We start from the raw sequence: 23,711 nt of genomic DNA on the forward strand, positions 1-23,711 counted from the left end.
TGCCATGCAGCTTAGAGTATTCCTGTGTTAAAAATATAGTACATATCTCCGGTACAGTCATTTACCACTCACAAAAACATGGCAACTATGCACAACACCTTGTTAAGGCAGCCCCCAGTGTTGCAGCCCCCAATAGACATGTGTCGCGGCCCTTAATACACCTGTGTCACGGTCATTAATACCCCTGTGTCGCGGCCCCCATACACCTGTGTTGCGGCCCCTAATACACCTGTGTGATGGCCTCCAATGCGCCTGTGTTGCAGCCCCCAATACGCTTGTGTCGCAGTCCCCAATACACCTGTGTCGCGGGCCCAATACTCCTGTGTCGCGGCTCCCAATACCCCTGTGTCGCGGGCTCCAATACACATGTGTGGCGGCCGCCTCCCGCCATGCCCTCCTGCTGGGCAGGGCTCGTTGCTCAGAGTTCACCCTACGCTGAGGCTTATCGTATGCGAGCTGATTCAGAGTCCACACGTCCACAGGTTCCGCTATCTGCTTCTTGCGCTGATTGTGAAGCGATAACCAAGCCGCGACGCCCGGCACCATTCGTGCCATAGCGCCGTGTCGCTACGGCAGTTTCGGCGCCATTTCCCGCCGTTCGAGCCGTGTCCTCCATTCGCCAAGGTGAGCGCAGCGAGAGCGTGTATCGTAGAACTCTGCTCCTGCCTTGATGTACGTAGAAAGGTACAAGTCCTGTGGGAGATAACCAAAGTGTAAACGAGGAAGTCTGCCTCTAGGTAAATTGCGTGCCATGCCATGACTATTTGCTCGTTTCACACCGAATTTAATGACGTTCCGAAGCCAACGCGATCAATTTGAGGGCGTCACGACTGCGACTGCGTAGCCAGTTGTGCTCAATTGTACACTGAATTCCTCACATATAACATGTCTCATGAGCGCGTTCATGTGGTAGAGAACACCCGAAAATGGGAAGGAAGCATTTATGGAAACTTCCACAATGCTGCGCTGTTGATTGGTGTTCTCAAAACTCAAGTCTTCAAACTAACGCAGGGCTGACTTTCCAAACATCACTGTTTGAGATTTGACTAGTCAGTAACGTTCAGATTCGAGCTAAATTCCATCACATGTCGTTGAGCAGTTGCTAATTTATCACAAAACATATCCACTCACGTTTCTGTGACTTTGCCGTCATTCATTGAACGCTATAACCATAGACTTGTCATGCTCCGGAGAGTTCAGGTGATGTGTGTGGTGCAGGTCATACAAGCAAGCCGTCGAGAACATTCCTCAACTATATCTAAGCTGCACACAGGATAAGTAGTGTTTTCAACTTCACAGACCTGTGACGTGACCATAAGCAGTAAATGCGGCTAGGTTTTTATACGAGTGGGTATGGATCATCGTGTGCATACACTGTACAGCAGATAACGTAACTCAATTACATACAGCTATACAGCTAACACCCCTGCCTAGGCTGGTGTGAGAAGCGCTGACTTGAATCATAGCTTTGATAGTCATGTGTTTCATCCGTGCGGCCGCCAGTGCATTCGCCTTCCATCGACCGCGCACCATCAATTGTTAGCCGCTAGTATTTGGACTAGGATTAGCTGAGTGATCCGATGAGGGTGTCACATTTCCGGAAGATACGCGTCACATTGTATGGCTTCGTGGAGTGATGTCATTTCCGTTGTTGCTGAAGCATGTGGCTGACTTCTGAGGGGAGGTCAGAGGCTTGCTGTCGTGTTCAGGCGTCTAGGAGTGTGGAAAGTGACGTCACCAGTGTGGAGGGTGACGTCACCAGACGTCCAGGAGTGTGGAGGGTGGCGTCACCAGACGTCCAGGAGTGTGGATGGTGACGTCAACTGGTAGCAGGCCCGCTTATAAACGCCATTTTCTAGTCGAAAAACAAACTGGTATCTAATGCCTGCAAAGACAGGTGGCTTGGCCTCATGGCAAATATCGCGCCCGGGTGCGGTGGTTCTGCTTTTTCGCTGCGATGTTACATCCACGGCGGAGGGCCTCGCGTTTGAGGAAATACTTTTGCACCGATCAGTTTAGCATTTAGTACGAACATGATTTGGCTTGCAAATTGCAAAGATGATGGCAATCGTTTCGACTGTGATGCAATTTTTGCGCAGTCCGATCCTAGGCTTTAATCCGTCGTTTCAATGTTGCATGTAGGTTTGTACTTACATGATGATAAGCTGCAGTCATTTCATTGTAGGCCGGATCACTCCTAATTTGGCTTTTACCATCGGCCGCTATCCTATATCATACGACCAAGATATGATACGTATACATAAGTATACCAGCGACCAAGGAATTCTTTCATCGACGTTGGAATACCTTTCTCGCAGCGACCGATAAACACGTGGTAATTGTTGCAAAACCGAGAATGCGTCGTAAAGCTCGTTTGCTCAGAGTGATGACATTCTGCCATGTTCTCTTACAATCGTAGCATCATTGCACACTTATTGAAACTAGTTGCATTCCTAAGTTGTGTATGATGACGTTGTTGTATATGTATGATGTTGCCGTGAGTGCCAAAGTAGGAGGCTTACATCTTGGAAGTACTTTCGAGGCATGGTGTATGTCATCTGTGGCAGGCATATTTCATCTTGTCCTGGAATTGCAAACATCTGTCCCGCAAATGAAACTGCTGTGTTTCTAACATGGAAACGGCCTCATCTGCCATGCATTGGGTGATGGTCTTGCCGGTGAGACTGAATGCGTGTTTTCTAGATGGGGCGCGGTACCATGCAGCGCCTTACCTGGGTTTCTCAAGGGGTGAGTGCCAGCCTCAAAAAGGATGTTTTCGGGACTAACTTCGATTCTCAACCCAAGTTAATGACTGCAAAAAGCTATGATATTTTCTGTGTGGAGACGGAAGCGCTGCCATCTGCCCGCCGCACTATTGGCGTGCCCTGCTCGGCAGATGCCTGGGATGCAGAAGCCGCTGGCAGCCGTCATCGGCGCGCTGCTGGTCGCCGGCGCTCACAGCGGCATTTACGAGTCTCTGTTCGGCTCATCGGCGCTGCTCTGCTTGGACGCCTCGCCGCTGGGCGTCACGTGCGACTGTCCGGAAGAGGCGTCCCGCCTGTACCAGGGCGTCGACTGCTCGGGGCTGGAGGTCACTGACCTGCCCGTAGGCCTGACGTTGCCGGCCAGCGCGCCGACAGTGTCATTCGAGCGGAATCAGCTGACGGTAGTGAAGGAGGGTCAGTTCCAGCAGAACCCTTCGGTGACGACGGCGCGCCTTTCCAAAAATCGAATCGAAGTGCTGGCGCCACGGGCGTTCTCCGGACTGCCCGCTCTAGAGACGCTGCTGCTGGACAAGAACCTGCTGCGGGAGATCGACCCGTCCGCCCTGCAGGGACTGAAGCATCTCGTCCGGCTCGATCTCGGCTTCAACAAGCTGAGCACACTGGACCCCGAGCTGTTCGCCGGCACGGCCATACGTGAGCTGAGCCTGCACTACAACCCACTAGTGACGCTCGACGCAGGCCTATTCATCTTCCTGCCGCATCTGCAGGTACTCGACCTGGACAGCACCGACCTGTCCGCGCTGCCGGCCGGCCTGCTCGCCGTCAACCAGCGGCTGGTGACGCTGCTGCTGCCGCATAATCACCTGACGGCCGTGCCGGCCGAGACGCTGTCCGAGGCCACCAGCCTGCGCACGCTCGACATGAGCGGTAACAAGCTGGAGAGCGTGCCGAGCGCTGGCCTAGCGGTGGTGCCCAGCCTGCGCCGGCTCATACTGAGCTCCATGAGCTCACTGCGCCGCCTGGAAGCGAACGCTTTCAGTGGACTGGACGAGCTGGAGGAGCTGCTGTGCCAGTTCAACGGGCTGACCGAGGTGGATGAGTCGGCATTCAAGGACACCCTCTCGGGCGAGTACTTGGCGCGGCTGGTGCGCGTCGACCTGAAGGAGAACAGCCTGACGCGCATCAGTCGCGACCTCCTGCCCTGGGAGCGCATGGATTACGTCGATCTGGAGAGGAACCCATGGACCTGCGACTGTGAGATGGACTGGGTGGCCAAGGGCAACTTTCTCTTCGAGGAGGAGCCACTTTTCCAGTAAGCTGTGCTGCTGAGCGCTGCCGCACGTTGACGCGATTAGTTTTGTCTAATTTTACCATGCCTTACTGATTTGTTCTTAATGTTGTTTGGTTAGACCCTGTCACACCCTGAAGGAAGTGCTCCACATTTGTATGGGTTTTTAAACTTAAATGGTCACATTGGAAAGCATTCGGTGAAGTTTACAGCCCGCCATTCTTAACACCTAAACCTACCTAGTTTCTGAGCTACATGCCAGCTGAGATATGCGGACTGTTTCGTTCAGACCTTTCCAAGGTCACCTATGCATCCATGACGCCATAATAACGCCATTCAAATCCTGCAGTTACATTGGCCATGCGAAGATCAAGACCACGCGAAATATAATTGCCGATTCGTTCACATCTAATGTTCGTGAACACGATTTCCAGATATAACGGCCATCGATTGGCTATAAATTGGTGTTGTGCAAGGCATGGTGACGTAATCACGCAATGACGTATTGCGGAACATATGAACCACATGGATCAGTTGTGTTGTCTAGAGCGACCTTCTCCACTTATAAGTACACCAATACCCATAAGTCAGCTCACTTTATCCAATCCGATGATTTTTCCAATGCCTTTAACTTTGGAGCATTCCCTTCAAGTGCTTGGTTTGGCTGCACACATAAAACCAGGAGACACTCCAAGCTGAATTTTAACTTAGAGCCGACTCCATGCCTGGCTCCGGTTTCCTTAAAATAAGTAAAACCGACTCTGACGATAAATGTAGAAAATTTCACCAATTTTAGATCTGATCTCTGGGGAATTGATCCCAACGGTTTATCTTATTTGTTATTATTTTTTATCAACTTTCACAATGCTCAGCACATATCTACATTAAGCAGTCAGACCTCACCGAAAAATTAGTATACATCAATGATCATTCGTTTTAGTTTATTTGTCTTTTTGTGTTGATTCAACAATACCTATCACAAATGTTAGAAATCAGGTCAACTGTACCCTGACCATGATGGGATAGTTGACTCAGCTCTGACTCAACATCCACATGTTTTCAGTGAATTCAACTCCGCTCCGACTCCCCAGTTTGGTTCTGACTCCGTAGTTGACTCCGGCTAAGAGTCAAAGTTGAGCACAAACCCGCTATATTCCAATGCTCACATTATGCACACCGCGACAAAGAAATTTGTCACATGAATCAGCCACTTATTCTGAGAAATGTCTCGAGCGCGGCGTGATGAACTGAGCCCCCCCCCCCCACACACACACACTACCCGGCCAGGTCAGATTGCCTGCTTACCATCTACTCGGCGTTGTCATTGATGTAGGTGAAGTTACTGGCAAACGATGCCGACGATGCTAGTGATGCCTTCACTCATGTGACTTAGCCAGCCACAAATGCGCCCGTGGTCGGATTATGGTGTAACTAGTCCTTCGATACGTTGTCAGGTGTAAGCTGCCGGAGGCAGTTGCTGGACGCCCGGTCACCTCCCTGAAGGCGGAGGAGTTTGAGTGCGAGAACAAGGGCGGCTCGATCGCCCTCACTGTCTTCCTGGTGCTGCTGGCCTTGGCCATCGTGGCTGCTCTCGTCTTCGTCGCGTGGAAGTTCAGCGTAAGTGCACCGACTACTGGCGTCAGGGTGGAATGGGGTGGGGGTGGCGGGTAAACGTGAAACGTATTTTGTCGTGCCCGAGCGAGAGATGTCAACAATTCGGTGGACCAATCTGCAAGCGTGCTTTGGGATGAGAGCCATCGCTTTCCACAGCTTGGTGCGAACACTGATTCCAGCTCCCAAACAGAGCAATTCCAGCGGAACTGGTAATTTTCTCCTTACTGGGGATTTCTCCTTAAACCGGGGATTTTCCCCTTACGATTTTGAAGTGTCATGCAATGTCATCACCCAACCGTCCAGTGCAGGCCTTACCCTCTAATGGCTAGTTGTCAGCGCACCGTGCGTGACGGGTTAGGTGGTCGGGGAAGCTCTTTTGGCAACAACTCAAAAGGGATGATCTTACCAGCCAGAAAGGCAGCGTGTGTGCTGATCGGGCAGCAGGGATGGTTTATGGTTGATAAGGGTCCTAGCCGAAATATCTCCTAACCTTGCGCCCAGGGGTGATAAAAGTGTACTTTTGTCGCCGGCCGAACTTCTAGAGGCAAAATTGTCGCCAGCAGCGTAACGCGACGTCATATGACGTAACATGGTAATGAAGTCCATGCCCAGTAGCGTCATCAGGAATCAGTATATCATCGAAGGCCTCCTTCATCACCACATTTTTCAGTATCATGCGAACAACCAAAACGCTCCCTTTCACAACGTCCTTCAACTAATGTCAGGATAACTGCTGCTGCTACGAAAGCAGGCGCACCTGCCCTAGACTATGGGATAGCCAAATCACGGCAGCAGTGTTCATTCACCGCAGGCATTTGCCGGGGGCCTCACGTTTAAACTCGATCTACGGTTGACTTTGCTTCCCTCGATCGCGAAAAATAACGACAACGAAGGACGTCGTTAGCCAGGGCAGCAGAACACATGACAAAGCTCGAACCGGTAGCGGGCTGCACTGAGAATGACGTCTGACATGCAGGCCTCCTTAAGGCCATGATGCCTATATCGAGCTCCCTTTACTTCATGAAATCAGGATTGCTCACATGCAGCGTGGTCATCGTTATGGTCATAGTCATACATTTCGCAATTCCGTTCTTAAATGAAGCTGCATAGAAGGCACAAATCATACTCATTATTCCTTATTCGCGCCGAAGTCTTACGCTATATCTCGATCGTTTACTCATCGCTAGATTTTCCTCGTTTTCCGCTATGTGTGGCTTGTCTACGTCTACCAACAAAATTGCATGGTACATTTGCGGGTGGGGAACGGGGGAGATTCTACGGTTTCTCGTGAAATTCTATGCAGTCGTTTGCAAGTTAGACTTCGGCCACAATCGTAGCCACGACCATGGCCGCGGACGCTCAGTCCCTTTTCAAGGGTTTCCATGAATATCTCCGCAACGTGCGCATACTTTGCGCTCATAAGATCCTCGAATGTCAAACTAGCTATTTCCTTTTGAACGACGTCCATTTGGTTCACACCAGAAGTTTAACATACAGGTAAGACTTTGCCCGCAACTGTAACCGCAGCCGTGGCCGTCTTTTGGGGAGAACCCTCGCAAAATCGCAGTGCGTTGAAAGTCGCCGCCCACCTGATATCAGCCGCATCGCAACAGGTGAAACGCGCCCTTGCGGCCAGATAAATCCCCATATCGAAATCTCTGTCAGTAATTTCGATTCGGCCATTCGCTGTTTTTGCCAACCTAAGAGTCGGCTGGCAAAAACAACGAATCGGCCGACCGGCCGCGTCATAGGAAATACACTGATTTGTCGCCGACCTGTCACCGAAGCGAGCGACCAACTAAAAATCATAGGATAATTTTGTCGTCAAGTTGGGATGAAACCTAAGGAAGCTACCGTGGTGCCATCGAGTACAGTGAAAAGTCTACAAAAAAGGTTTTCTTGTGTTGTATAACGAAATTTTTTACCAGGGGGCAGCATTTTGTTAACTAATATGCGGCCTCCATCTGTACATGGAAGCCTCATACTAGTTTTTGCAGAGAATGCTGTATTATTTCGTCGTGGCTGCTACCGAAATTTTCTGCCAAAGTGGCACTAAACTTCTCGTAAATATGACCATTTTTGTCGCCGACCTTATTCACCAATTCGGAAAATTTCACCACAGCTTATGAAGCGCAGCCAGGGCTTTCACGATGGCGTCAAACCAACATGAAATATGATTGGCTGGACAAGGTGCTTTATCTCAGTCCTGACAATTATGCCGAACAGGAGTCGCCAACAAAAAACGAGCGCAGTCACATCTACCCCATTTACGAAATCTTGTCTCGCTGGCTGCCAGAAAAATGGCAGCTTCGCTAAGAAGTCTGGGTGACACAGATTATCAGAGGTTTGGTGACGCAGATGATCAGAGGTTTAAGGACGGTCTGGTATTCACCAGTTCGGACTCAGTCTGACTGTTGCTGCTGGGCTGAATTACTGAAGGAAGCCGCTTAAGCCGACAGGGACTCTGGCTTGAACACGGCATATCACCTGCCAAAACGCAACTGGGCGAATCCAGAGACTGGACTTTCTGTTCTTTTAGCTCAATATCAGCACTTGTCCATCAGCCGTCCTTGTTAAGATAGGTGACAATAATTGCTTTTTAGCTCAGCTGTGATACGGCAAAAAAAACTGTAAAATCTGACATCGTCCCCGTGAACGTCCGTGCGGCTTCCTGTTACCTCCTGTTACATCCTGTTGCTTTTTTGGTATAATTGTCTAGGCTTTATAAAAACGCCGTGACACTAGCTTCCGCGCTTTTTGTGGGCTGTTATAAATGCGCCTTGTTTTCGTCCGCTTCAACATGCCATTCGGTGTCACTGTCTTCACCATGCCAATATTGCCGTTGCTCATTATCATGTCACTTGAGCCGGTCGGAACACGGTGTTCTAGTCAATGCTATAGTTGCCTATGGCTACGCTAGCCAATGGTTGCGCTCAAGCGTGGCTTATTTATCAGCACCATCCACGTCTCACCAACACTCATACACCTGCTGAGACACTTTGGGGACCAGGAACTCTTGCTCAGGCGGCCAGTGGCGAAACCAAGCAGCCCTTGTCCCGCCGCCCTAAGACGATGACAGTGAGAGGTCACGGGAGAGATATGTGTGAACAAGCTTGTCGTGCGGCGTCCTCCGCTATGACGCGCGACATCTGCTGCAGCGTACACGTACGGCTGCTCTGTGAGGAGAAGCGAGACTTCATGCGGAAGGGTTAGGTCGGCAGTGGGAAGCGAAAGAGTCGACCGGAATCTGTCAGTGCCGAGTACCGTGCCGGACCAGTTATGCTCGGTCCTTGCTGGTGCAGGGCCACGCGTGGCGGGCAAGTTGGGACACGGCCGCGGCACCCTGCCCTGCCCCCTGTCGCATGGGAGGGCCTGTGCGTCTCACCTGGCGTTCCCGGCGCCATCCGGCGTCGCTGGTAGTTGTGCTCGGATTCAGCCGAACACCACTGTCCAGTCCAGAACAGTTCAGTTCAGAACAGCTTGAGCTACGAGATGTGTACTTGCGGCAAACACGGCGTCAGTATCCACTCTGTCCATTTGTCTATTGATCCGACCGGCACGGTGCACCTGCCTGTGGTCGATTCCAGCATTTTCGATTCCATTGTGCCTGGTTCTTGTTTTTATTTCTCCCTAATGCGGTCTTCAAAGCCGGTGATCTTACCGGTACCTCCAACTTCCACCCCACCTTGCTGACCCATCGTCACCCATACTGGAGCAGCATGTTCTCCGGAAAGTCTGCAACCACCTGTCTCACAGCTTTACAGCTCTGTTGAATACCAGCTGAACAGTTACCTCACAAGTAGCCGAGGCTCGGGGTCGACACACCGGGCAAGATGACACTGCAAATGACAATGTCACACATGATGGGTCACAGACGTTTCTGGGTGCCGATAGTGCAGCGGCTTAGCTGCGCGTCTGGAAAACCAGAGGTAGAGGTGCCTTATTTCATGCGATGCCCGCCCTTTCTGCCAGGGTGAGAGGCAGGCGACACCATATAGCCTCAGCAGCTTAGTGTATGGTAAAGATCAAATGACGACGACGACACAGGCATTTTGGCGTGCGCGCACCACACAACTCGTTGCCGCGTGCCTTGTCGCGGCTTTCCACGCGCCTTTACGGTACCCACTTGCGGCGCGCATGGATATGCAGAGATCTCGTTCAAGCAACAATGTCGTCGTCATTTCTAGTTGTGGCTTGTTTTAATTGTGTGGACGGCGGCGATTAGGTGATTGCAATGATAAAAACTCAAAGTCAAGCAGATTCTAAAAGTCAGTTTAGTTTTACACCGAACGAAGCACAAGCTGACGAAGCAGGCAATCCGAAAGCCGTCGACGACGCCAGAAACCAATCGGAGCTTCCAAAATATCACATATATATCCAGGACCTCAAAGTCTGTCATTGGCTTCTGAGCACGTCAGTGATCTTCTAGGGCTCAAGCGGAATGCACGGCGCCAAAAGTAAATGCTGGCGTCAACAGGTGGCTTAGTCGTCGCCGGTGATGTCACGAGTCTCGATGGTGTTTTCTGATGTTGCCTGATCGTATGGTGAGTGTCTCGGAGGGGGCGGGATCAAAGTCTCTGATGTCAGTGGCATGGGCTCCAGAGCCGGTCAAAGGGCGCGATATTTCGAAGCTGTCGAGATTGTTCGGCTACCCGCGACGGTATCGACTCGGAACCAACGGCTTGGCTACACCGGTACCACCAGGCAGTAAAAGGAGCGACTGCCTTAAAATCGTCGTTAATTCTTGTTTTCGTTTTCCACTTGACCTTCTCTGTTCTTCGTGTGGCCTTTGTGCCGGTGGGATCATGCATACCAATCTCGGCTTCTTCCCAAGGTTTCCATTTCGGCACATCATTCCAGGCCTGCGCTGTGTGCGTCCATCGCCCCTCAGCAGCATGCATCGCATTGTGCGTTGTAATAACTGACTTCGTCATTTAGATTATCTAGATCGTGCGCCACCTTGTGAGCATCTATCGGCGTACTTCTGAGGCTTCACTTCTGGTGCGGGTCGTCAGGCTAGCTGGGTCGCCAATGGGTCATACACCTACTCTGCCACGGGGTCACGTAATCTATCCAACCGCTTTAAACGCAGATGAATGAAGCCGCTGCCATTCATAATCGCGTAAAATCCGTGAAAAACTGATCGTTCCTAGAATTTTCTCTTGTTTTTCCGTGTGATTTTCCGCCAAAATCCGGGATTGCGAAGACGCAACCTTGGCTTTTTGGGACCATTTTTCATGCAATAGCAGTAGGTCATCGGGAGACTTCCACTGCTTTTCAATGAACTGAACATTACCTCATGGTGTGAAAGCAAGCTAATACAGCGCCTGCAAAACTTACCGCATCCAGGCCCCAATGATCCAGTTATTTTCCTGGGATGTACGCTGAAAAGATTTATGACGGTCGTAAAAACCAGAACCGTTCCCACAGCAAGTGAAGGTAACGAATAGGATAATTCCAAGCATTCGTGGCACAAAACAAAATCCTTGCGAACCGAAAAGTCCGAGCACGTCCTCTGCTGAGTAAGGGGTCGGAGAGGCTAGGATCTGGGGCGATGAAAAAACCGGAGAAGGCCAAAGGAGCCACAGACACCGCTGAGGTCACGACAGGAGAAGGCCAAAGGAGCCGCGGAGACCGTTGAGGTCACGACAGAGGTCAGGCCAGAGGAGGTCATGTCGTGACGCTGGGGTCACGACACCATGCACAAGTGTCTGAAATGCTAGTTCACATTTCTGCAGCGACCATAGGCCTGGGAACGGCTGCTGGAGCCCATTATGATGCATCGAGATACCGGTCAAAGTAGGGTGTGCAGGGACCAGCAGGGACCAGGGACGAGATGTCAGGGCTTCCGGGGGGTCAGGGACAGACCACTGGGTTGGAGACACTATTCGTATATCCTTGAGGATGGCCCGTCATCCTGGGTGAGTCGAGCATTCTGGCTGAAAATTTTAAGCCATGCGAAAGTCAGGTTCCCCCTCTCATTCGACCGGGTCGTTGGTAACTTAGCAAGGATCTCTACCAGACTATTTTATATATATATATATATATATATATATATATATACATATATATATATATATATATATATATATGCATATATATATACATATATCCCTATGTAGGGCTTCTACTAGGACCTCTACTCTCTAAAGATCTCTACTAGGCAATTTAAGATTATTCTTTTGTTTGTAATTAAGGGCTATAACTCTAGTTAGAACTAAACGGTGATCAGCTTGTAACTAAAGGTAGCGTGGCGCAGACGCAATGCCACTGCATATATTTAGAATTTGAAAAAAAATTGCGTGCATAATCATTGTGAGAAATTGTCAAGGAATTGCATATTACATATAACACTGATAGCACATCTCGATTGCCAGCCAACAAGTAAGCCTGATCCATAGACAAAAGACGGACAAATTCTAGACCGGCTAGCCTCGAATGAACAATCTTTCAATTATGGATCAATCACCCTATTTAGCCTCTGAGAGCATACAGTATGTTCCGCAGATCGGAAAATTTAGACCAAGCATGAAAAGTTTCACCGACTACGCCGTGAGTTTAGCCTCTGTAGACAAAAGATTCCAATGAATCAGTTCAAGATACGCAACCTTTCTTTTGGTACCGGGTCCATCGAAATTGGCGTAATAAAGTTGGCTTACAGCTCTAAGTAGACTGGGCCTTAATACGTGCACCTTACGGGCTAGTAGAAACGAACTGAGCTAGTAGAAACGCACTGCATGGGACGGTTGTGCTTCCAACTCACTTTGGTGTTGTGTGTGTGTGTGTGTGTGTGTGTGTGTGTGTGTGTGTGTGTGTGTGTGTGTGTGTGTGTGTGTGTGTGTGTGTGTGTGTGTGTGTGTGTGTGTGTGTGTGTGTGTGTGTGTGTGTGTGTGTGTGTGTGTGTGTGTGTGTGTGTGTGTGTGTGTGTGTGTGTGTGTGTGTGTGTGTGTGTGTGTGTGTGTGTGTGTGTGTGTGTGTGTGTGTGTGTGTGTGTGTGGTGTGTGTGTGTGTGTGTGTGTGTGTGTGTGTGTGTGTGTGTGTGTGTGTGTGTGTGTGTGTGTGTGTGTGTGTGTGTGTGTGTGTGTGTGTGTGTGTGTGTGTGTGTGTGTGTGTGTGTGTGTGTGTTTCGGGGGGCTGCGATATCATGACATTAAAGCACGTTGAAAAATAATGAAAGGATAGGAGAGCTTCCTTATTGGTGGTTTTTGGGAGGCCTTCCTAAAATGCGACGTTAGTGGCAACGGCCTCTGACTACATCGTCTACGCTGCTAACCTCTTCCTAAGCTGGTACAACCAGACATATCCCAGTCACCACGCGCCGCGTGTGATTTCAGATCTGCCAGAAGGTCAGGGACAAGGTGTCTTCCCGGCCCAACTACACCAACGTGAGGACAAACAAGGAGCGTGTGGAGGTCGGAGGCTTGGAGTGGGACAACAAGGACATCGGAGTGTGACTGACGTCGGAGTGACGGTGTTGATGGCCCGGCCGTGGCTCGTGGCCGCGCTGGGCCTGACTTTAGTGGCATGGGGCGCGAGTCGCTCATGGAGAAGCCGCCGCACGTGTCATGCCCGGCCCGGCTGTGCGCGCGTGCCGACGTGCTAATGGAGTGCCTTTGCTCGTACCGTTGCGTCCAGGCTCGCCTGTATTCACGTGAGGCGTGTGTCGTGTAGTCGGTCGTATACCAGCACTGTGCAGCCGCTCACTGATCTCCGCACGTGGCCGCAAGGCGGCTAAGTTATGATTCATGACCAATTGCGAGAACTAGGCTCCTTGCACCTCCATCAGGCAGATCGTGTTTTCAAAGGTGTCAAGTGCGGTGGTGATGTGCTGCACCATGCCACTCCCAATCGGAAAAGCTAAATGAAGTGCTGGAATTCGTGACTTGCTCACGCATTTTGTTTAAAAAGTCATCGAGGAGTGCACAGATGTCATATATTGCATAACATATGTCGTTCTAGCCTCTGGGAACCTGCTAACGACACAACTGCTTCTGCAGAATGTTGCTGGTTTCGTAAGAGGTGTCGCTTTTGCTGGTGTGATAAGCAATCAGTTGCTAGCGAGCTCATCTGCGAAGAAAATCTACTAGTTTTAGGATACCTGATGCTGGACAATGCAGTGTCATAACCTGAACTCGCAGACGTTGCGCGACCCCGTGAGGGCTGCTGTACGACCATGCAGTTAAGGCACCCCAGAGCAGCCTCCGTGGGTCTTTTCTCTTGTTATGAAGTGCGTGATGTGGTGCACTTTTAAGCGTGCCTTTTCACTGATTGCTTTTTAGGAGGCGTGGCGGTAACATTGCTGTGACTGATGAGTTTTTGACTGCTGAAATGCTTTGCTAATGCTGCAAACTTACGTAAAGTAAATGCAAGAACAAACTGCTACCTACACTGTCTTAAGCAGGATGAATGCGAAGGAACTCCAAATGTGAGGAAGAAGAATAACATGATAGGGACAAGACCAGTCAGAAAATTATTGTTGAGCAAATGAGCAGATGATTGCATCATGCCCTCCGGTTTATTTGCTACATTCCTGTTTGTTATGAGATTTTTGTGCTGTAATAACCTTCCTGAGTTGTGTACAAAGGAAGGCGGTTCGGGCTTTGTTGCAGTTGAAAACCTGTCTTGGAATACAACTCGTCATCTCATATCTCGAAACACCAAGCTTTTTGGTCGTCCTAGCTCTTTCGACGCTGTATGTACAGGAGAATAAAAACAACCTTATGCTCATAATAGAGCGAATGAGTCCAGAAAAACCATATATATATATATATATATATATATATTTCAGCCGTTGGTTTTCCTTTGCACATGCATATGAAGCAAACCTTCGATTTAATTAACAACCAGTGTGCCGTAGAGCATTTTAAGAAGCATCACTTACTGCTCTGCGGCCACATGCCATCAAGCAACTCCATTGGAGGAGAACTGCACTACCAGACGGTATGATGCGGGGTATACTTCAAAAACCTACAGGGGAAACTCATAGTGTTCAGTGTAGGTTCCCCAGTTCTCATTTGAATTTAGCTGCTAGATTTATTTACACATCTTTATATACCTACAGGATGGATATTTTGAGCGAGCTTGTGTCGATCATTTCCGTGTCATGTGCGTTGATGAAGTGGTCGCTGAATGGAGCATTTCTGGTTCTCTTTTACATCTCAGGTGCGCTGATTAAAGGGAAATGTTCCCCATGAACAAATATTGAATCAAGCATCATATATGGTAAAATAAGCTCACTTATACCTAATATGGCATGTACCTATTGGATAAAGGTTACCTATTGGCATCCTTTATAGTGGAAAAGACTGCTCTAAACAAGCTTCTCTGTTCAGTAAATATGCTCCTCAGTACATCATTGTTTGATTAGGTAATCGTACCTTGCACAACATTGATTAAGACCCAATTGGCGGTCAGTATATCTGGAAGTCGTGCTGACGAACGTCAGATATGAACCACTCGGCCATGACATTTTCCTTGGCTTGATCGCCGCATGACCAATGGAATGAGAGGTAACTGACGTTATTATGACGTCATAGATGCCTGGGCCACCTTCAAATGGTCTTTTCGAATTAGCATGCACCTCTTCGCGAGCGTGAAGCTCAGAGACCGGGGAGGTTTAGGTCTTAAATAGGGCTGGGCTGTGAACTGTACCGAATGATCCTCAATATGGCAATTTAAGTTCAAAACCCGATAACAATGTGGAACGCTTCCTGTAAAGAGCTCCCAGACATTACGTTTGTCTCGGTAATGTAGACGTTTGAGGGGCTTTGTAAAGTTGGTAGGTGACGAGGTACACGACATTTTTGCGTTACACCTTCCCAACAGCCCCGCAGCGCAGGAATTGCATGGCCATTGTCAGCTGGGCATGGTGAAGGGTCAAGTGCTGAGACGGCAATGTGCGCAGCTTATGCTTTACTACTCCTCCAAGTAACGCGTATTGGCAACGTATATTGGTAACCCTGACTTTTATTGCTATGTGGTTATCAGTGTGGTTACATCACTGGGGGAGTTTGACCATCCAGGCGTCCTGAGAGGTGTGCTGGACAAGCTGCCGAATCATATGCAAGACCTCTGAAAGTGTCAGGCTGTCAGGGTTCAAGTCTCTGGCAGGTGTCCCGTCTTCAAACATTTCGCGAGATTTGTGGAAGACTGGGCCAAAATCAGTCCAAAATGGTGCTTTGGAAGCAATCTGCATATCAGAACACTGCAAAGGGCTTAACGCAAACAAAGCACAAAACGAAGCCGCAAGCCAGACCAGCTGTTTGGCTCCCAGCATGGCTACAGAGGACGTGGAGTACAGGTGCTGGTATCGTGGCGAAAAATAGGCTTGAAGATTTCCGGGTGCCCCAAGAGAAAGACGCCGAGGTGAAGAAGAGATACATGATGGACCATGTCTTGGACGTCTGCAAAATTTACAAAGGACGGCATCCCACAATTTTACACAAGGGTCTGACGTCGCCTTCGCATGAGATCGCCTTCGCAAGAATGACGTGGCAAATGTTTGCTGAGACAACAGCCAAAAATGGTCCAGTAAGCATCGCTGCTGGCGCTTTAAAGATACAGAGAATCATGGCCATGATTCCCGTCAGGATTCGCGTCAACTAGGAAAGGGCGATCGGCACGTGCGCCCTCCTTGATATTGGTAGCTCCACCAACTTCTGTGGATAATCGTCGCTTGATGCTGTTGATACGACAGACGCCGTGCCTGCTCAGCTTTCGCTTTGTATGACAGATCCTGAAGCAACGAGGCCAGACATCCTCATTGTCACAGGGATGCAGGTAAACGAAACGAACGGGCCCATTCTTATCGCTCTCTCACTTGTGTACACGTTGGAGAGATTTTCTGTCGCGCATGACGACACCCCGAAGTTAGAGGACTTACAAGCGTGGCCGCACATTCGCGGCGTTGAATGTACAGTACAGAGATGTAGACATTAGGCTCCTGGTAGCGAACAGCGCCTCGGGAGGCTACGGAGCCACGGGAGGCTGTCCATGGACAGTCAGGAGCCACCATGCTGCACCAGGAAGGCTCTGCCTTCAGGTAGACGTGGTCCAGAAAGGACAGGCTTAAGACTTTCCTTACAAACGTATGGCAAAGCGATGGGAAAATCTGGTAGATTCCAAACCATAGCGTTTACTCTTGGACTGCGCGGACACGGGATGTCTCCGAACTCAGGTTTGCTCCAAGGCCCCGGTTTCACCAATAATCTTGCTGAGGTCCCGCTTCGCTTGAGACCTGCGCCTGTGCCGTCCATAACGAAAATGGAGAGAATGTGTTACCAAGTTGGAGTGTCACCGTAGGACAGAAGCTTTCTGAGATTTGGTTCGTGGCCAGAAGACGATCTGCCGGCGTCAAAGAAAGGATACAGGATATAAAGACACCTTTTTGTTGCAACTTCTCCACCAAGGGCCGCCGCAAATACCGAAAATGCCCAATTGCAAAATTGCAAAATGCCCACGTGGATGACTGAAGTCCGAGGATTCGGGAAAAGGCGCCACTAACTTGGCACGTGAACGTCGAGATGTCGAGCAAGGGAATGAATCCCAACTGCACGCGGTCATGTTCCAGACGAACATTCAGTAGATGTTCGGCTCTCGTCACACATCCCACGCATCCCGGGCTCGCACAAGCCAAACCTCGGTTGGGAAATCAGATTTTGTGACTTTTCTGTGTTCTTCAAGTGGTGCTTCTCAACAGCGAGAAAGGAGAATCTGCGTTCTGTGGTTGAATGCTGGTGTATTCAATGCGACTGGTACCACCACGGCGGGTCGCCCCACTATCGCCGAACAGACATCGCTGGGCATCTGATCTATGTATTTGTGGCGACCCTGTTATGTGCCGCTGAGTGGCCAGTTTTCGGTATTTGTGGCGCCCTGTTGTGTGCCGCTGACTGGCCAGTTTTCGGTATTTGTGGCGGTCCTGTTGTGTGCCGCTGAGTGGCCAGTTTTCGGTATTTGTGGCGGCCCTGTTGTGTGCCGCTGACGGGCCGGTTTTCGGCGAATTGGGCGGCACACCTGCGTAGCTGGTGGCAGGGATCACGTGACCAGGCCCTCGACCTGGCTCCGATGGGCGGCCGGCCAGCTGCTGGCTGGCCGGCAGGTGACTGGAAGCCGGCGTGGGCCGTGCCCGCTTCGAAGCCGGTTGTTGGTTCGAAGCTGACTCCATGTGTTTCAGTTTTCGGGGCATTTGGTTAGCTTTTGATTGGTGAGAATTGTTTTATCATTCCTTTTTGTCTGCAGTCACGTTTATTTATGTTTCAGTTGTCCATATACATTTTTATTTTTCTAACACAAATACGGCGACATTGCGGGATATATAGACATCGTTTTGGTCGCGCCATTACTCAGCACGCTGTTAACGCCCCTTTGTCATTCAGGCAGTTAACGATACCCAGAAGTGTTGTACTTAAGAGGGCCCCTTTACTGGAAATAAGGGGTCTCATTAATATTGGATGGAGCGAGTCGAAATGAGTTCAAAACGCGCAAGGTCATCACATGGTTCCTTGACGACGTTCATTATTTTGCAGAATCGACCAGTGAAACCAATAGCATCCAAAGGTTTGGGCCTGCGCGGTAGGTTCTGCGCGCTGGAAAGCACGATTTCTGATCCACTGTTTTATTCAAGTGTCGTAATGATTTTACGACCTGGTCCCGCTATGAAAAATTGATGGCGCCAAAGGTCGTGTAATAAGGTGTGATCATCCAGAGATTTTTCTGACAATCTGCCTTCACTATTACAGTGACGTCACGAAGTCCCAGCCTGGCATCGTTGCCCCGCCTGCGCTACCTTCGCGTCTGCCACATCGGTATACTAACGAAGAAATGCATCTGGTGATTGCCACAAGGCACTTGAAGAGTTACTATGAGGAAATATGGAAACAAATTTTTTGCCACGTTGGGTGTATAATAGCGAACATAGGCCTAGGGACCGAGAGGCTGTGTGCCATGGCACTCCCACTTGCTAAGAATGCCAAACATTGAGTCTACAGCGATGCACTGAAGTTGGCCAGCATACAGCTGCTCAAATCCAGGCTGGCGAACCTGCCCGAGGTCCAAACACTGCCAAAGAGGAGCGTCACCAGGATCATCATCTGGACAGTTGAGCTGGACGTCGACACTACGTAGTGGCGTGCCGGGTTGCAATGGTGTGCGATTGCGGCAATTTGAGACGGCAGAGGTGGTGTGCTGTCTCATGCCTGGTAAACTATAGGACATTATGGGCATTGCATATGCGTCAACTATGTCGTGAAGCCTCCAAAGGTCGTGACGCGTGACGCTTATCAAGATCATGTCCGTCACTCCATCCTGCCAACACGTCGTACACTCGTATAGCTCACAATTCACCGTATCTTACTTACAACGATCATTGCGCCCAGCATGCGCTCCACTGTGCACACTTGGCGAGAACACAAAGCAAACAGGGGGTGGGGGCGGATAACACAACTACACATTTTTTCAGCTTAAATCTAGGGTTATGCGACATGATAACCCATCTAAAACAACCGAAACGCTTATTTGCGAAGAAACCGCCCCAGAAAGGCACAAAAGCATGCCTCAGAAAGACACACAAACATGCAAAACAAAAGAAAATAAAAAGGCACAGCGATGCTCACATAAGATCACTCACTTATGCTCACATAAGCACAACGATGTTCACTTCACGCTGTCCACCTGCTGTCGCACCTGTTGAGCTACGCGCCTGGCAGTAGCCCGTTCAGCCCTGGTCATCTGAGGCACAGATGGATGCACGTCGTCACCACCTTCCGTGCGATCCGCTTGTCCAGCACAGAACACTTTTTTAGCATAAGCTTTGCGAAGCGGCCAACGATACCCATGTCTCAGTTCGTGCCTCGGCCCATCACAAGCTGGGGCACGGCCTCGAAAGCCTCGACAACGCTCACCCGGGCCGGTGACGGCACTATCAGACCACCCCGACCAATCGTGTGCGTCCAGCTGTCCGGCATGCAGCTGGTTGGTGCCTCTTGGGTCGACAGTCCCATGCTTGGATCGAGTTGTTTACACTTGACCGCCACGAAGCCGGCAACGAAAACCAGCGCCTCCTGCTCAATGTTGACCTCGTCCATCTCGTCACCACAGCGGGGGCCATTTTCGGTTCCCACGCCACCACCACCATGGAGCTTGTCTTAGCCCGACTCGTTGGCCCCGTCGTCCTCGTCGACCTCGTTTAGGACGGGCACTGGAGGCATCGCGGCTGCTTGCTGGTAGGCGGCCTCCACAGCGTCCGCATGCGCTGCCGCTTCCCCACAGCTGGATCTTGGATCTGTCACGCAACGAGACACAGTCATTTCAACGTACCTAACAGGCGCATTAATCAGACATTATTATTAGTCGGCAGTTTTGTTTCGTCATTGCGACAGCAAAGCGTCTTGGACCCAGACATGCCCAGTCTTTCGTTATCGCGTCCTTGTTTTTATACGCGGCCACATTTTTGTGGTTCAGCGTGACATAATCCAATCAGGTAACTGGGACGCCCAACGAGCGACGAGTACTGCGCTGCCTGCACCCTACCGATACCTACCGCTTACGTTTTGTGCATTACATAAAACGTGTAGGGGGGGGGGGATCAAACCGGGCCAATGGGAAGAGGGGGTGGAGGGCACAAGCTATCGTGCCAAAATATTGCATGGGTATCCACCCGTCGTTCAGATACTCTCCGTTTTCTAGGCAGTGAGCTCCGTTCCTTCCCAACAGCATTACTGGAATTCAGTGTCACGCTTATCATTATCAGAAAACAATGGTAGTGCATCCAGACAATGGTCAACAGCACTACCTGGATCGGGGGCCCTGCAGGCTTTCGTTCGTCAGGTTGTCCGGTTGGTTCAAACGCTGGTCAGCGCTGAGGAAAGCTGTGTCAGGCTCCAGTCGAACGGCACGGCCTTGCCTGTTGGCGGGGAGCGGCGATGCCGGTCCCCGCAGACGGGGAGAACAGCTGTGTCGCCAGTCGCTTTCTCTGGACGCTTTGTCGGGAAGTCTGGAAAGGGCAGTAAATAGCTGTCACCGTGCAGCAGCGTGAGCCGTACAGCGAGTTTCTCGCCCATGGCCGCGACCTCTGATTCTTCGATGTTAAAAAAACAGATACTGGAGGCCATTTTCTATATGCGAAATTCGTACATGTCCATGGCTTAGAGAATGTGACCAGTAACATAAGGGCTCCCGCGGGTTATGGCTCGCTACACTGTAAACCAAATGCTGTGACATGAAGCCTTGTCATTCACTAACGTTCCCAAATCGGCGTAATAACGAGTAAAGTCAACACAGACTTTCCCCCTACTCCCAGAAGCTTCTCCAGCACAGTTTCAAACTCTGTGTAGCTATAAGGGAAGGGATAGCCGATCTTTTGATAAAACATAAATGAATAGGCCTCGCAAGGTCCCTGATAAACGCCAGCTGATTGTCAAGAAATGACGTCAACTGATCCAGCGTTGACTGCCTGTACCCAGGGAACCCTGACGCCTGTTGAAGTCGGCGCATGCGCACCCCATGAGGGACCGACATCAGGCACCTAGTATATGATGACAGTAACAAGGGCCACGCGGAACTGGCGGCCGAGGCTCGTTGCCCGTACCATGTTGTTGATCTACAGGATCAACCGGACTTGATTTCGTAACATGCATGTTTTTTGTGCTTTGTTTATTGATGTACTTTTGTTTATTTATTAGTGCTGCGACGCTCGGCCTTTTACCAACATTACACCAGACCCCACGAACAGCCACAAGCTCCATGTAGCGCGGCCCGAAGGTCAGCAATAGCTGATGCTGTGTTACGTGAATTTAGCATGACAGGTAATCCCAGGCATAATGTGTACATAAATGTGAGCAAATACCAAGGTATTAAAGCAACGCGACAGTCTGGAGACAATCGCCCCATTTTGGTAGCGTCCGAATGTAAAAATGAGTGAATACCATCATGTGCCGGCAACTTCCTACGGCATCATGTGCCGTACGAAGGCTGTTCAGACACGCGTACCCTCATATATAATTTATGTCTCGGAGAGACAGCATACGAGGCGTGTTGTCTGCAGAATAAAAAGTTAGAACAGACATTATGAGAAGCAGAAGCGATGACCTATGACCGCGGTCACGAGGTCACTTTTTCAACTTGGCTTGGATGAATTTCCTTTTTCAGTTCAATTGTAACAAAAATATTTGTGATCTCAAAGATAGGCGACTTGATAGTATACTGTGGATCATTACGGTGGTACTGCTCTAAGAGCATGCCAATGTCCATTCAAGGTGAGTAAGAAAACGTCTTGGGGCATACTTCGTGACTCACAGATCAGGGAGACTTGATATTGTGTCAGTTGAGCTCTACGCATCAGATTGCCTCTATCGCAAATTTTTGGTGGAATCTGGGACATGACCGCACTAGGCGTCCTGCGGTTGGTTGTTAAAAAAATTCAACACGATTTCTGACCTCGCCTCACCAGATCGATCTGACAACGGCAGAGCACGCAGATGATGTAGTTATGGCTTCTTACCTCAATGTGGAAGCTTGTCAGCTTCGGACAAATATGTTGCAAAAGAAAGGGAAAATACTGAGAATTCAGGTGATGTACTTTAACTGTAATTTTAGGTACCAGCCATACGGCCAACAAGTAGGTAAGTAAACTCGTAAATACAAAATATAAAACAAACAAAAACAATAAGTAAGGTTCCGGGGGAAAATGCTCACCGTCCTGGGGCGGCGGGTATAGTGATCCGCGTCTTGTTAGCCGTCACGCCTGCTTTACGCCACATGAGTTCGTTCGGAGTCCCCATGTCGGATACACCGGCGACCACGTGGACCCCGAGCGTCTCCAGCACGTTGATGACATCCGTCAGTGCTTCTAGCGTCATCGGTTCATCGAAACCATAGTACAACGGCTGCTTCCATGGCCCACAGAGGGACCGGACCATGAGCAGCTGCAGCTTCGAAGCTGACAGCAGCTGGTCGGCAGGGGATTCGTGGCAGACCCGTCCGTCTAGCGCCATCTCGCCGAACGACGTAACGCAGAGACGCTTGATAGCACTCATGCCCTGGACGGCCGCCTTCAGAGCAGTAACGCTTGCCTCCATCGCCCCCAGCGTAACGCGAAAGTAACGCGTCCTCCGGGACAGGGTGAACGAGGGTGGGAGCGGCAGGTGCAGGTGGGGCTTGACGTATTCATGGACTTTGCGGCTCCTGCACCGCAAGCTTAATGCACGAGACAAGTCCTGGTTGTCACACTGCGGAGCTGTTTACTTGTCACCACTCCAAGCTTCACCAACCTGTCAAGCGTCGACGCCTTTCCCTCAGCGACCCTTACATACCTCTTCATGGAGAGCATCACTTGCCGCCACTTGCGTTTCTTTCGGTTCAGCGTCGCCTGCAGGTGATAAACGTGGGCTTCCACTGCCAGAAACTTGGTTCGCGAGAGGACTGCGTCATTGTCAGACAATGATAAGCGAGAAGTCGAGACCGCCTCAGCTTCCCAAGTGCTGCCAAAACTGCCATCTGTGCTGTAAACGGAAGGGATATGTTGGCCTCGTTAAAAAGGGTTGCAAGCATGGCTTCCTTGACACAAGCGCAGTAAACCTACAATTTGACATTAGGTCGAGGCAAACCTGCATTATTAGGTCGAGGTGCAATGTATGAGAATGAGCCGAATGCTTCGAAATGTTGCCGAATGTCGTAAGTCGTTGGTATCAAAAATTCGATTCTGAGCCGGCCAACCCGACCCGGCCAGGTGTCAGGCCTGGGCGTTGCCGCGCCCCGGGGCCCACCGCCGGACTGGGCGCAGGCGCGCCGGGCGGGCGCCGTGGCCGGAGACGTGGCGGGCGGCGTGGGCGCGGCGGTCCCCGCCGCGCCCGGCTCAGTTGCCCGGGGGCCCTTCATACTGGCATCGGGTTCTTCTACGTGTTTGGAGGATCCGTGCTCTTGCTGGGGTCCATATACGGTAACGCACCGAGGCACTCGATGCCCAAGGGCCCTCTTCATTGATCTATGGCTCTTTCCCTTTTGAGCTTATTTGCTGAGGACCCTTCACGTGACAGCGCCCTCTCTGTTAACCTGCCCGGGCACTCTTGATTACGCAGGCGCATTAA

General features: G+C 50.4%; 1 protein-coding gene across 1 annotated transcript; it reads left to right on the forward strand.

Moving 5' to 3' along the window:
* Positions 1–541: 541 nt before the first annotated feature.
* Positions 542–14,065, forward strand: LOC119107225 (SLIT and NTRK-like protein 2). Its single transcript, XM_037230637.1, has 4 exons — positions 542–624; positions 2,897–4,038; positions 5,469–5,631; positions 12,963–14,065. Exons 2-4 carry the CDS (start codon positions 2,897–2,899, stop codon positions 13,080–13,082), a joined length of 1,425 nt encoding a protein of 474 aa, XP_037086532.1. The 5' UTR covers positions 542–624; the 3' UTR covers positions 13,083–14,065.
* Positions 14,066–23,711: the final 9,646 nt, after the last annotated feature.

This window comes from Pollicipes pollicipes, unplaced genomic scaffold, assembly GCF_011947565.3.
Source record: "Pollicipes pollicipes isolate AB1234 unplaced genomic scaffold, Ppol_2.1 Scaffold_6686;HRSCAF=7923_pilon_pilon_pilon, whole genome shotgun sequence".
Classification (NCBI taxonomy): domain Eukaryota; kingdom Metazoa; phylum Arthropoda; class Thecostraca; order Pollicipedomorpha; family Pollicipedidae; genus Pollicipes; species Pollicipes pollicipes.

Bases quoted from the DNA above. Each gene is read 5' to 3' on its own strand.
- LOC119107225 (XM_037230637.1), top strand. From the start codon at position 2,897: ATGCCTGGGATGCAGAAGCCGCTGGCAGCCGTCATCGGCGCGCTGCTG. The intron at 4,039-5,468 runs GTAAGCTGTGCT...ATACGTTGTCAG, and splicing joins GAGGAGGAGCCACTTTTCCA to GTGTAAGCTGCCGGAGGCAG. The intron at 5,632-12,962 runs GTAAGTGCACCG...GTGTGATTTCAG, and splicing joins TCGTCGCGTGGAAGTTCAGC to ATCTGCCAGAAGGTCAGGGA.